The sequence below is a fragment of the Homalodisca vitripennis genome, chromosome 8 (genome assembly GCF_021130785.1).
Source record: "Homalodisca vitripennis isolate AUS2020 chromosome 8, UT_GWSS_2.1, whole genome shotgun sequence".
NCBI classification, from domain to species: domain Eukaryota; kingdom Metazoa; phylum Arthropoda; class Insecta; order Hemiptera; family Cicadellidae; genus Homalodisca; species Homalodisca vitripennis.
Genome location: NC_060214.1, coordinates 116,468,941 through 116,483,296, shown reverse-complemented (window position 1 = coordinate 116,483,296; position 14,356 = coordinate 116,468,941). Strand labels below are relative to the sequence as shown.

The 14,356-nt window shown below is 31.0% G+C and overlaps 1 protein-coding gene across 2 annotated transcripts in view; it reads left to right on the top strand.

Moving 5' to 3' along the window:
• The window catches only part of LOC124367966 (A-kinase anchor protein 10, mitochondrial), a 40,379-nt gene that overhangs the window by 1,319 nt on the left and 24,704 nt on the right, over positions 1-14,356 (top strand). For both annotated transcript variants that reach the window (XM_046825201.1, XM_046825202.1), the window contains exons 2-4: positions 419-818; positions 4,272-4,395; positions 11,852-11,979. In XM_046825201.1, coding sequence (XP_046681157.1) covers positions 419-818; positions 4,272-4,395; positions 11,852-11,979 — 652 coding nt within the window. The remainder of the gene's footprint in view (positions 1-418; positions 819-4,271; positions 4,396-11,851; positions 11,980-14,356) is intronic.

Genomic DNA, 14,356 nt, shown 5'->3' with positions numbered 1-14,356 from the left:
AAGATTTAAAAAAATCCAAATACTATATAGGTCTACCTACTTATCTGTTTTGGTCTATTCATTGCTCGGTTAGTTATTCATATTAAAATGGATTGAGAGTTCACTGTGTTTAATGTTGGAATATGTAGTATGTAGCATCATTGATACATTGGCCTATTTTTATTATTTTATTTATTTCTAATTTATTTATTACTATTATTTATATAGGCCTATTATTTTATTTCATTAAAATAAGACAAGAGGAACGTATGTTGGAGTAATTACATCTAGTAAATTGTAGGCTAAGTAGAAGTAAAATTGGAAACAGTAAGCCTTAACTTTTTATTTGTAAGTTACCTGTTGCAAAAACTGCAATAAAGATGTAGCCTAGGCTCTAACAATACTTAGTACAAAATGTATGTTATAGTATTTGTTTCAGCGGATACACCCCCACCTCACCGGTCTCGGTTGTCTATAACTCTATCAGAAGTTTTGCATGACCGGATGGCTCTACTATACTTCTCCCAGTTCGTGGAGTTGCGTGGTTATTCCCTGCTGCTGAACCTCTGGCTGGATCTACAGGTGCTACGTGGACAGTCTCTGAACGGTGCCGGTGACGGTGTTGGTGAGCGGACGTGTGCGTTGCGTAGTGTCAGTGACAGTGTGACTCCTCTTACGCGACAGAAAGTGTGCCAACGATATCTGACAGAAGATCTAGTTCAGCGGTACAGGTTCCCGGAGGACCTGTGTGCAAGGTTTGAGGCCACCAAACAAGAGACTGCAGATGATCCAGCATTCCAACAGTTGCAGGACTTTGTGTACCAAACCATGAGAAGAGAGTGAGTATTGAAATAAGGTATCTGTAATGAAAGTACCATAACATAATAAGTTATAAGATCTGGTTTATTCTCTAAAATTACTACGTCAACTTAACTTAAATTATTTTACTGTTGACATTACTTATAGTGGGAACAGGCTGGTAAATTCAATAAACACTAAAGTAATATAACAAAACAACATAAATAAATAAGTTACAAACGAAAAATTTTATCTAATAGTATGAATAAATTATGCACATAATACATATAAGCTTTAATTACAAGGAAAACATGCAATGTGATAAAAGTACAGTAAACAGCATTTAAGGAATGTGGTAGAAGCTGGATTTAGAAAAATATAAGGATTTGATGTACATTTATATGTATTAATTAGTAATCACTCTCTTTAGCAAAGTCCACTGAATCAGCCACTTCATTCCCATGTTTGTGGGTGCGTGCTATAATATATTTCACATTGAATGTTTTAATGACATTTATGATCGTTTTAATAATATTTATGATGATTACAGGTGTCAAAAATACAAAATAAACCAAAATGATTGAATCACACAAGCATAGCAAAGTTATCCTCTATCCCTATCTATTATTTATATAAATATGTGATAAGGTAGAGACATAAATAGATAGATAAAAGTTTAAAGAAACCTTACCATATTTAATTAATAGATGCAATAGCCATTGAGATCGCAGCACTAAAGTTGTCTGAGCTTGAATTTATTTATCTATATCAAGCAATGTTTCCAAGAGGTCGATGTGTTCACATTATCTGAGCTGGTTTATTAGATACTATCTCAAGAGACGTTTTCAAGAGGGGTTGAGGTGTTCACATGATCTGAGCTTGATTATTAGATACTATCTCAAGAGACATTTTCAAGAGGGGTTGAGGTGTTCACATGATCTGAGCTTGATTATTAGATACTATCTCAAGGGACGTTTTCAAGAGGGGTTGAGGTGTTCACATGATCTGAGCTAGTTTATTAGATACTATCTCAAGAGACGTTTTCAAGAGGGGTTGAGGTGTTCACATGATCTGAGCTTGATTACTAGTACTATCTCAAGGGACGTTTTCAAGAGGGGTTGAGGTGTTCACATGATCTGAGCTTGTTTATTAGATACTATCTCAAGAGACGTTTTCAAGAGATGTTGAGGTGTTCACATGATCTGAGTTTGATTATTTGATATTATCTCAAGCGAAGTTTTCAAGAGTGGTTGACGTGTTCACATGATCTGAGCTTGATTATTAGATACTATCTCAAGAGACGTTTTCAAGAGTGGTTGAAGTGTTCACATGATCTGAGCTTGATTACTAGGTACTATCTCAAGGGAAGTTTTCAAGAGGGGTTGAGGTGTTCACATGATCAGAGCTTGATTACTAGATACTATCTCAAGAGACGTTTTCAAGAGGGGTTGAGGTGTTCACATGATCTGAGTTTGATTATTTGATACTATCTCAAGCGAAGTTTTCAAGAGTGGTTGACGTGTTCACACGATCTGTGCTTGATTATCCTAGATACTATCTCAAGGGACATTTTCAAGAGGAGTGTTCACTTGGAAAAGTTAACCAAACCAAAGTTTTGGGTGTAATGTAAGAGTTTGACTTTAAACAGTGGTGGCGTACATGTTATGCAAAAGAAAGTATCTACAGGTCTCTTTACACATTAAAATCAATTTCAAAATATTGTAATTCGGAGTTGTATTGTAAGAATGGTTTATTACTCTCATATTCACACCCATATTTCTTTTGCTGTAGTATTGTATGGAGCACCAAGTGATACAAATTTGCGAAGTATATTGTTATTGCAAAAAAGCTAAGCTATTCGAATTAAGTTATGCTAAATTTACAGAGGCAGGAGTAAAAGAAATATTTTCAGACTTAAAGATTCTATGTTTACAAACAAAGATTAGATGTTTAAAATGTTTTGCCTCAAGCACAGAGTCAAACAATATATAAATAAATATATTTTAAAAAGTAATTGTTTACTTTTTATGATACCTTAATAAAATGAGGGATACATTCAAGTATTTATTATACAGAAATATATTATTTACAATCAATTTTGCCTCCATTACAATTTTCAAAAAATTGACTGTAGGCTAAAGGGAAATTTAAATTTTATATAGGGATTCCCACCTTGCAGCCAATGAAATAAAAAAAAGCTTTAAGACTGAACCCAAAGCCACTTGCAAAAATGTTTTGTATTGTGTCAATATAAAATAGTGGTTTGTTTAATTAGCATAGATTCTAAATTCTATGTAGAAAAAAATAGCATTTCCAATTTTAAACAAAAAGGAATTTATTAATATTCTAACTTTACATTTAGTTGTATAGTGATTTCATTAAACATTTATTCAAGTTGTCTAAAGGATGTTTGTTTATTGTTAAAACTAAAACAGGATTACAGTTCTTGAATGGACATCATGTGTCACCAGTTTTTCCGGAAAGAACCCCTGATAAGGCTCTTAATTTGTATTAATATTTTTAAATAGAATACTACGTAAAAAGAACTTCTAGGAGTTAAATAAATACCCCTCAAGGCTCTTAATTTGATTTTCGTCAGGCTACATCAAGAAGAAGAGTATTACTTTATTTCCTGCCTGCATTACAAAAAATTAATATTACTTTTATTTAAGTTTTTAATACAATTATTTTAAACTATGTTACTAACACTAAAATGTTGAAACTATTTTGTTACATTATTTTGTGTCTTGTTACAAAAGACTAAAAGATATGAATAGTATATAGCCTAGTCCAGACATTTTAGCGAACAACCTCGGTATGAGAGATAATAAACTGAATATTTGTATATACCTTAATTTGGTGTTCTAAAGGTTGCCTCAAAAGTCTTATATAATCTGGTGCCTGTGATGTAACTTTATTCTAGGTCATAGTTAAAATATAAAATCAGTTTTTTGTAACTATCTCTGGATTATCTTGGTTTCTTTGCTCCAATGATGTTATCATATATTATAAAATTTGTAGAGCGTACAATTGACAAATTTTATTTGAAACTTTTTTTCATGCGCTCAGTTGTTTTTGAGGTACAGGGCGGTGAGCGTGCAGCGCTCAGCCATACATACAGTAATGCAAGCTCAGTCGTGAATATTACCTTGAATTTGTATTATTTATCAATCACTACATTGCATTTAATAACATTTTACATATTTTCAATATATTCATTTAAAAATACTTACCTACTTTCCGTATTGATACATCCATTAAATGGAATACTTGTGCATCGTAACTTGAAGTTATATACAGGTACAATCTAATCAAAACGAAGGTATATACAAATATTCAGCTTAATATGTTATTCCGAGGTTGATAACTTTTTTGGATGCTGAAACGACTGGGCTAATAGCTAAACAATTTATGAAGCAGTTTAAAATTCAAACTTATCCTCAAAGTGTGGTCTATTAATGTTCATCTTTATTTATATGTACCTGATTTATTAGGCTGTGGCACGACTTTCTACGCAGCGAGTTCTTCTCCAAGTTCCAGGTAGAGGTGTTGACGAGTGGTGGAGTGACACTCAGTGATATCCTGTACCACTCAGCTGCGCTCAATGCATTCACCGAGGTCTGTACATTTTTATGGTATACTTAGAGATAGTCTGTATTGTTGGTTACGTTGATAAAACTAACGATGCTTAAATTTACAACACAGTATGCGTCGGTTGAGTCAGACTGGCTGTTTGTTAGTGAAATCCTTCAATAACACAACACCTAATTATTGCTTTGCTGACAATGAGCCAAAGATAACAAGCAATCTCGTGATAACAGCGACCACAGCGCTGGTAATGAGTGCAAGCCTTCCAACTGTTGTGTGGAGCAGTTTTCCTTTTGCAAGTCTCTTGTCATTGGTTAAACCTTATATTATTGTTTTCATATTTTCAATAAATTCAGTTTTTATTTAATTGAATTTGGTAAGTTATTCTTGTAGAATGCTTTGTTTACAGTTATTTAAAACCAAGTCTAAAAAGCAAAACGTTTAAAATTATAAGTCACAGCATTTACGAACTTCAAGGTGAATTTTTATGGTATCAAAAGTGTTGAAGTTTTTTTCTGGATAGTAGTGAATTTATTTATTTAAAGGTATAACTTTAACAAGCATTACACATAGAGATAGAATAATACTAATTACTTGTCGTTTTCGTTTGATTGTTGCTTGGAAATGAATACTTTGTAAACGTATTTGTAATCAATCGGATGACAAGAACTAAAAACACGTTTCATCTAGTAATAATTAATTTTTCTAATAATCTTTTTGTACGTGAACTTAAAAGTTACAAATTGTCAAAAACACATTTTTCATTGGCTGATAGAATATTGTTTTACATACAACCCCACCTTTTGTTAAAATAAAAGTATTAAAAATGTACGTTTTACTGGAAAAGTAATTGTTTTCATTGTAACTAATAAAAACATTTTAAATAACATTTTAAAATTTATGATTTTACCCATAGCAAAGTAGGTGCATTTGTCTATGCAAAACGTTTCAAGTTACCGATTAATTTAACTATCTTTTGACACTATCTCTGTACTTGATGTATATGAATAAAGAAAATTTTGACTTTGACTATAGCAGCTTTATAACATGTAATTACCTTAAAATATTTTATAGTTGAAAAGCTGTTTTTTTATATAAACATTTGTTGACCACTGTCATTTTTACCTGCGTCTGAGTTAAAATATTGTATCAGCATGGCGACCAGTACCAAGTACACATTAACTTATGCTTAAGCTTAAGCATGAACATTATGGTGTATTCAAATTGACCAGGGATCCATATTAGAGTCACTGCTATTTATTTACCTGTTATCTAACAGACTTCTCACTCTCAGTATTTAATTAGTGAATTAAATTTTCCCCTTTATGCAGATGATACAAATTTTAATGTACTTATCTGCACCAACAGGGAATGAGGTTTTTTAAATAGTCGATGAGAATTTAATACACCTCAACAATTATTTTACAAAAAAACCATTTGCTAATAAATGCAGAAAAAACTAATATGATTGTCTTTAGATCACATTATTCTAAAAAAATATTTTACCCATCAAGTACTTTTAACCCAAGAACTGGCAACTTAATTACTTCTATTGGCAGGCCACTTTTCCAGGTTTTGCAAGGGTATTTTATAAAAAAAATATAAGAAATACTAAAAGTTATTTGATTATGCATTGTCATATATAATTTTGTTTCATAAAAATCTGTATTTTTACTACGCATACTTTTATAAGTAAAATGATTTTTTTTTTTATAAAGTTTCAAACATTTTATACATTTTTTTTGTTTTACGGGAGTGGGACCATACCTACAGAAGTGGTATATTTGTACAAAATCGAAATATCAAAATTATTTATACATTTCTCTAGTTTAAAAAAATATAGTTGATGGACTTATTTAATACATTTTTATTTTTATATTGATCAAACTTGCAACAGAGCATTTTGTATGAAAATTGATATTACCCTGGTAACATACTATATTACAACAATAACAGTTATTCCTTACATGAAACAGTTATTATATCACATCAAGAGTTTGCAATAACATATAAACAGCAAAGAAATTACAAGAATGAAAATTAAATACAATGTTCTTCTTCTCTCCAAGCTTGTATCAAAGATAAAAAAGTACTGAACCTTATACTATTCGATACATTTATTTATACGCTATAAAATACTACCATTACTTTTGTCACAAAGCATTATAGTTACTTAATAAAGAGGCTTTTTCATAGCGATGTTTGACCGTCGCTGCAACAACAGTCACCAGTTATTGAGAGTGATGAACCGTCGCTGCAACGATCGTCACCAGTACCTGGGTTAACAATCATATGGTAACAAAAACCAGCGCAACTACATTTTTAGGACTGACAATTGATTAGGACCTGAATTGGAATAATCATATTAACCCTAGAGCTGGTATGAAACGAATTTTCGTCGCCAAAGGCCCGTCCGATTTGGCAACGACGAATATTCGTCGCCAAAGTAGACATGTACAGTTATTGAAATTATAGGCAATTAAGGTCATATAAATGATTATTTAATTGATATATTCTGGAAGAGCAATAACTATAGTACCGATTTACTGTTCTCACTTCGATTATTGTCTTCTTTGTTTACCGTAAAACATCGTTTTTTTTTTTTGGACAGCTGACTTGAACATAGTACGGGTCAACCACATTGTTGAGAAACTGTAAACAAGTGCCGGGTTTTGTGTTTGGGTTACGAATCCAGTAGTATTTGGTGTTGTTATTATTGTTTTTTATTTTTAGCTTTCTTAAGTTATAGTTTTAGTTGTTCAGTATGGGTGAAAACTTTAGAGACTGATCAAATGATCTTAGAGAGCTCGCAGGGCGGGATCTAGTGACGCTGAGTGAAAAATGAAACTTTGTACATATTGTACATATGTAAATAAGGTAAGATTAAAATTTATTATTTTATTTTATTTTTGTTTTGAACTGCCATACTTATATAAGTATAAATGCAGTCAAGAGATTATGTTTACCCACGAACAATAATATTTATTTAGAAATGTACGCATTTTTGAAAATAAGTAAATATGGGTGCTTTTTCATACAAAGCCCTGTAACACATACGTTTTGAGGTAAAAGTTACAATAATTATATATTTTTGGAATCAGGACAAAATTTTGAATAAGTTATACATTTACGGTTTTGATGTAAAGCTTATTGCTAAGCAGTTACACAACGGAATATTTACAAAAAAAATTTCAAAAAACATTTTTCTTACATTTTGTAAAAAAAAATTAAAATATGTTTCCATGGAAACAATAAGATATTGTTATTATAATGCTCTCCATATAGTTGTAAATACATATAATACATAATAATAGTTTATATTTGGACTAACAGTTATGAAATGTGATACATTATAAGAAACGTCTACGAGGCTGTTAAAATAGAGCCGCCAGTACAGAGTGACACCATTGCCAGTTCTAGGGTTAAAGAAATTATGTTAAAAGTATCTTCTGGTGTGTAGGTTGAAGAAACATATTATAAAGTTTGTGTGATTTTAATGCTCTAAAATGCATTTATTTAGCATATATCCACTCTATAATAGCTTTTGGTATCTTTTTATATGGTGCCACGTCTATTAACCCTTTGGACGCCAACGCCCAAGGCTGCCGCCCTACCCATCACGCTAGCGCCCGAACCAACCGTACTAGCCAAAACCGCCAGCCCTGTTTTGACGTTTTTGTAACCTATTACGCTTTGCTCTGTATTATCCTTAGTTTTTATGTTAATTGAATGTTTATTTTTTTATTTGTAGTATATTGTATGCTCTATCGAATAGTGTTATTATAAACAGCATTTAGAATGGAACTACATTGTTTATGATGTGGTAATGCCTAACCAAAACATTTGTTTACATAAAAATTTCACTTCAGGCCAAAATATCGGTACGAAAAAAATATTTTTACCTATCGGTAATATTTTTATTCGTTACAGATATTATATCTAAGACTGCTCAGAAAAATTCAGAACTGAAAGTTGAAAAGTAGTTTCACTAAAAATACTTTTAATTAGTTTTGATATTAGAAAACATTTACTATAACTAGAATTAATTTTACAGTAGAAAATACGTTTGTACATACTTACATAGAATTATAATAAGAGAATCTCCTCACTACTATAAGTCTATATCATAGATTTTCTTCAAAAAGTAAGAAAAATCTTTGTCAACAAAATAATTATTAACAAATATATATATATACATTTGTCCCCGTCACTTGTAACATGTGTGTTTAGGGAAACTAAACACACAACTAAACTGAACAAAATTGATTGCAGATAGTCTTATTTACTTCTAAAATAGTCCTAAACAGTTAAAACAGACTTTTAAAGTTAAAAAATAAATTTTAAAATATGTTTTTCTCGAACGGCGGATCAATCGGACGTTGGCGCTTTTCGCCCGGACTTCGACGGTCCGATCAACTGGACGTTGGCGTCCAAAGGGTTAATAATTTGAATTCCATTTTAGGAACTCAAAAAAGTCATCAGAATAATATTGAACCACAAACCTTGGTTAGGGAGCATTTTACATCATTAGGAATACTAACTATTTATGGAATGTATATGATAAATGTTTTTACATATATTATATACTTATAAAATTAGGAAATTATTTATGAATCTATACTGAATGTCATACAAAATTTAAACGATCTAAAATTATTAAATTTTCATAGTTATAAAACCAGATAGTGCATTAAACTGGCTTTGCTCACTCACAAACCTGCAAATTTATTGTAAAAAGAACAAAATATTTTGGATTTAAATTTCTTATATCTCTTCCACAAAGTATTAAAGCAGAAAAAAAATATAAATACTTTTAAGAGGAAACTCAATTACATCACCAATTTAATCAACATTATGTCAAATATGTATTGGATTATAATGTATTTAACCCTGAGTGCTGTGGCATCAGCGTGTCAGACATGGTAATAACCTCTTATATTGGTGCGACGATCCATATTTAGGTAATATTTAATATAGTACACAGTTGAAATACCCGAGTAACCATATAGCTGTATTCAATATTTTTCTAAGTATTGATTAACCCTTTGGGTGCCAATTTGATCTCTCATCGCCAGCTGACTATGCAGAAAGTGCCAGGCAGCTATCCGTCGTTACCAATTTGTTACCATAAATTTAATTAATTTGTTATACAACCCATGTTGTTTAAAAACATATTTTATTCCACAGTAGAAATACAACACGTAATTTGTGTAGTATTTTGTAAAAATATATTAATTACTGTACAAAAAAAACACAAAAGAAGAGTTGCAACAACAGCTGATGATGATCAGCGGGTGGCTGATGATTTGGCGCGTAAACAAACTCGCTGTGTATAGCAGTCTCTTCAGTCACATTGTTGAGTTTAGAGGCTAGGATCTTTCAAGTGCTTACTTAAAATTGATATTTTTATTATTTTTAGTAGTTTTTGTACTTTTTCTTTGTTGTAAAACTTCTAAAGTAGAAATTAATAATACTTGTATACATTTTTAAATTTTACGTGCCGCAAGTACATATATTTTCTGTTGTTTTATTGGTTTTATGTTATTTTCATGTTGTTCATTTCAGTACAAACATCTTGATACCATTTTCATGAAAATACCATAAAAAATATTTTTTTTCACCTGAAGCCCTGTGATACTGCTAATTATTACCTGTATTTCTCCTGTATGACTTACAACATATTGTCTAGTGAATCTCTTTGTCACTCAATTTCTCTGCGGCATTCATAGGGTTAATGCCCACTTTAAAATTTTCTTTCTCATAGGTCTTTGAAATGATAATGAAATATGATGTTGTTATGGTCTGTCAACCGATGAATTTGTCAGATGTGGATTACACGTTTGGCTTGTAGCACTGTTTACTTTATTCCATAATTTTGTTTTTTTATGTAAAAACAAATCACAAAACAATGTACAATTCACATTTATTAGTTAATAAGAAGAAGAAGAAGACGTATCAATATCCATATTTGGATGTTTCCATAGTAATGAGCTTTTGTTTGTTTTATTGTTTACAATATTGCTGCCAAGTCAATAAAAATTTGATGAGCTATTTTTGTTGATATTACTTTATTGCATAATAAATTTTATTTTTTTCTCTATCTGATATGTTATATTTATAAAAATGAGTGAAGAAAACTTTGCAGAAAACGAAAACTGTCTTTTAAAGGTTTTAGACGAGAGTATTTTCTCGAGAATACATTTCTCAGTAGTAGGCCAGGTGGTGGTAGTGATAAAAAAAAAATAGTTTGTTTTTATTCAGAAAAATATAATATTTACATGAATATTGTTTATACTTTCATGAGATTTCACGTGGTACAGCTAAAAAATCTAAAAAATAATACATATGGTCAGTTTAGAATAAAACTCAAAATTTTATAAAAATGTTTAAAAACATTTTTGTACTAACACATATTAAAATATATTTGATTTAATTTAGAGTAGAAAAAAGTATTGTATTCTTTATTTTGTTGCCAAACAGAAGAAAACAAAAATTATGAAAATCTTTCAAGAGGTTTTTGAACAGCATTATTTTCCAAAAAGGCTTGCAAATATACAACAATCAGGCCAGCAATTACAGGGGTAACATAGCAAAATAGCTGTGGCTCTCAAGGGGCTAATTTAATTTTCCTCCTGCTAGACATATTATACATGAATTCTCTAATGACTAACATTTTATGCTGTACACATAAAAACAAACTATATAATTGTATCTAAATAAGTAAAAAATTAGTGTGAGTATATACATTTGTCATTGAAGTTGGTAATTAAAATTCAATATAAAAATGTTATATTTTTGGGATCAACCATGGATAGTTAACTTTCATGGCCTGACATTATTTCAGCAGGTTAAGTCCAAATTGATTGCCTTAAGGTGATAAAAATGATTTTAAATATGACATTCAAAGAATCGTGCAAATACAGATTTTAATTATAGAAGATGATTATGATACATGTTTTAGATTAGGTATTTTGTTAAGTAGAACTATAATTTGAATTTTAACATATATTTACATTAACTTTCTTCAGAAACGTTCATGCAAAGTCCTTTGGTTGTAATTGTGTGTATAGTTTAATTTAGTCAATAATGAAATGTAAATTACTTCCTATCTGTTCGATCTTCCCAGATCTTCAATTCAATTCTCCTAAAAGATCTGAAAGATGACAGCCTAATTGTTGTAATATGCCCAATGCTCATTATTATTAGGCAGGCAAGTAAAGAATTTTTCCCACACCTGCTTTGCTTGGCCAATTAAAATAATGTGAACACGCAGGTTACGGTGATTACTCTGATAGAACACTCAGTGATGTAAACCGTGATTGTTCCACCAGTAATGAAGTGATTTAATTGAATTATGTCACCGATTTAATCAAAATTATGTCATGACGGTGGGTGGGAACAGTTTGGTGATTAGTTATGACTCAGCTCTGAGGCCTGTGACACAACTGCACCAATCAGCTGATTTAGAGGTCATTGGCTGTTGTAGTTCCTGGACCAGGAGGGTTGCCGGAGTGTGGTGGAGTTTTGGTTGACCGCCACCGCCTTCCAGAGCCAGCTGAGGCCTGACAGTGACCCCACCGCCTCTCAGAACGAAGCAATCAACATATACGATAAGTGAGTACTCTGTGTTTCAAGTTCATCCACATTTTTGTTTGTTTGTTTAGCTGGTTTATTAACACCAATGCCAACGTCCGGGTGACTGGACGTTTTTAAGAAATGTGCATAAAGTGCCAATTGGATGTTATGGAAAATATATACTAAAATACAACATTTTATATTGATATGTGTAATTTTTAAAAAGTAAAACCTTCTGGTATTTTTATTTTTGAAGATAAATTGATAAAAATAAGGATAAGAATAACAATTTATTCCCAAAATAGAACACAAAGGTTTTCTGTGCAAGTCAAAACATCAGTATCAAAAGTAATTATAGAAAAGCAACAGAACAGAATTGTTTACAATAGAGCATACAGTCTAAATGTAAAACAGTTGAAAATAAAGTCAAATATATGGTACTTTAAATTGTCAACAGTTCCAAATTTCATTTTTGTAGAATTCTTACTAAATTTTGCAAACGAAAGTCCCATCGTCTGGCGTATAAAAGTCAAATAATTTAAAAAAACATGTAAAACCACATAATAACAAATACAGTTCAATAAATAAAACACACAATGAATTTTTTAACGCACAGCCACGAACACGAGCAGGCTCGTCGGCAGCGCAGACATTGAGGGCTGAAGGTCATATAAAGTGGAAAATAGAATTGTCTAGGAAAATAAAGTGGGTTTTTTTGTAACTTGATTTTAATGAGTGTGGGATTTGTTTAGTACATCTTTGAGTGCTGATCCTAAACATTTTTAAATAAAAACACAAAATAAGATTTTTTTATTGGCTGAGCATTAGCAAAGCCTAAAACTTGTGGGGCTGAAAAAAATTTAATTTATCTTTGTCTGTCTGTCTTTCCACGTGATGTCTTGAAAGCAAACTGACTTATAAACTTGAAATTTTGCGTGAATCTTCATTTATACAGTGTGTTCCAAATTTCATCCCCACTGAAGGGATCTTGGAAACTATAAGAGATACAGCAAAGATTAAATGGACAAAGTTCTGCCTAATAACAAGACCAACAAATTAATGTGGTCAAGTTGATTATTGGTTGTGTCGTTCACTCGCTGCACTAAAAAAAACTGTTTTGGTAAAAAAATTTCAAACTGTCACAGATCTTTTATTAGTAGCCAGCCATATTGACATGTTTTTACATAAAATTTCTATTAGTTTTTAGATAATTTAATGAAAAATGTTTCATTATTTTGAAACATGTAACATATTATCGTATGTGGTGTTGCAAACTCCTGTCTTATTTTTATTATAGGACCGCTATCAACAATCTATCGAAAGTGAGCTAGCCAACTCTTAGTAACTTGGCTTCTCGCCACAGGAGATTATTCCAGAGAGTGGCAGGTCATCTAGTGATATTCCTGTGTTGAAGAGTTGTAAACATGCCACCTGGGTAAAATGGCAATGTCTTAAACCCATTGGGGAACTTGCCCAAGTGTCACTCGTTGTGATCTTTCTAGATGCTAACGATAACATATTTGTTTGTTTTTCTGCTAGATCGCAGTTTTGTGCCCTCGTGCATCCTTATAATCTGTTATGCATCTGTTATGTTTGCACACTGGAACCACAACTAATAGCTCGTTTTGTTATTATTTACATTTTGTCATATGCTCAATTTTCGTCTCTTCAATGTTCTGCTTAGATTATGTGTATCATGTTCTCAATGTTTAATATTTAACTGTTTATAGTTGTTGAATGAGATTTTTGTTCTTCCGCTCCTCCATGAAACAATTTGTGTACTTCAGAAGTAGACAGATACTTGGACAGTGATATTGAGATATCAAAGATACTCTAAGACTGACACAAAAGTGAATTATAAAAAGTAATTGAATTGTCATTGTATGTCAAGTAAATAGTTTATTTTAATTATAATTTTAATAATAATAATTGAATGTAACAAGCAGTTTTATCTCATCTCCCAGACAACTAATTCAGGAGCTTGTCATAAAATTATAACAAAATAAAAAAAAAACGTAAGCGAATTTGGATTGTTTTGTTATTATGCTTCATAATTAAGTAATCCAATAAAAACTGGTTTTCCATGTAAAAAAAACATTGTACATTTTTAAATAAAAAATTATTGAAACAGATAAACAAAAAAGTAATAAAATATTGACAGTTGCTTTTGATTTTTTGTTTTTCTTGCTACATTTTTTAAAATATTTTTAAATAACATTATTTGGATACAGCAACAAACACTTTTGTAGAGCAACCAAATAGACCAAAATAGACTAACATGTCCTGAAAAATTGACTAATTTATCTATCCAAACGCTATTAATATTTTAGTACAAGCAAGCATTTTTGCCAACGTCAATTCAAACATTCATTCCTAGACAGGCTAGGGTAATTGGCTCCTCAATGGGTTAATCTTA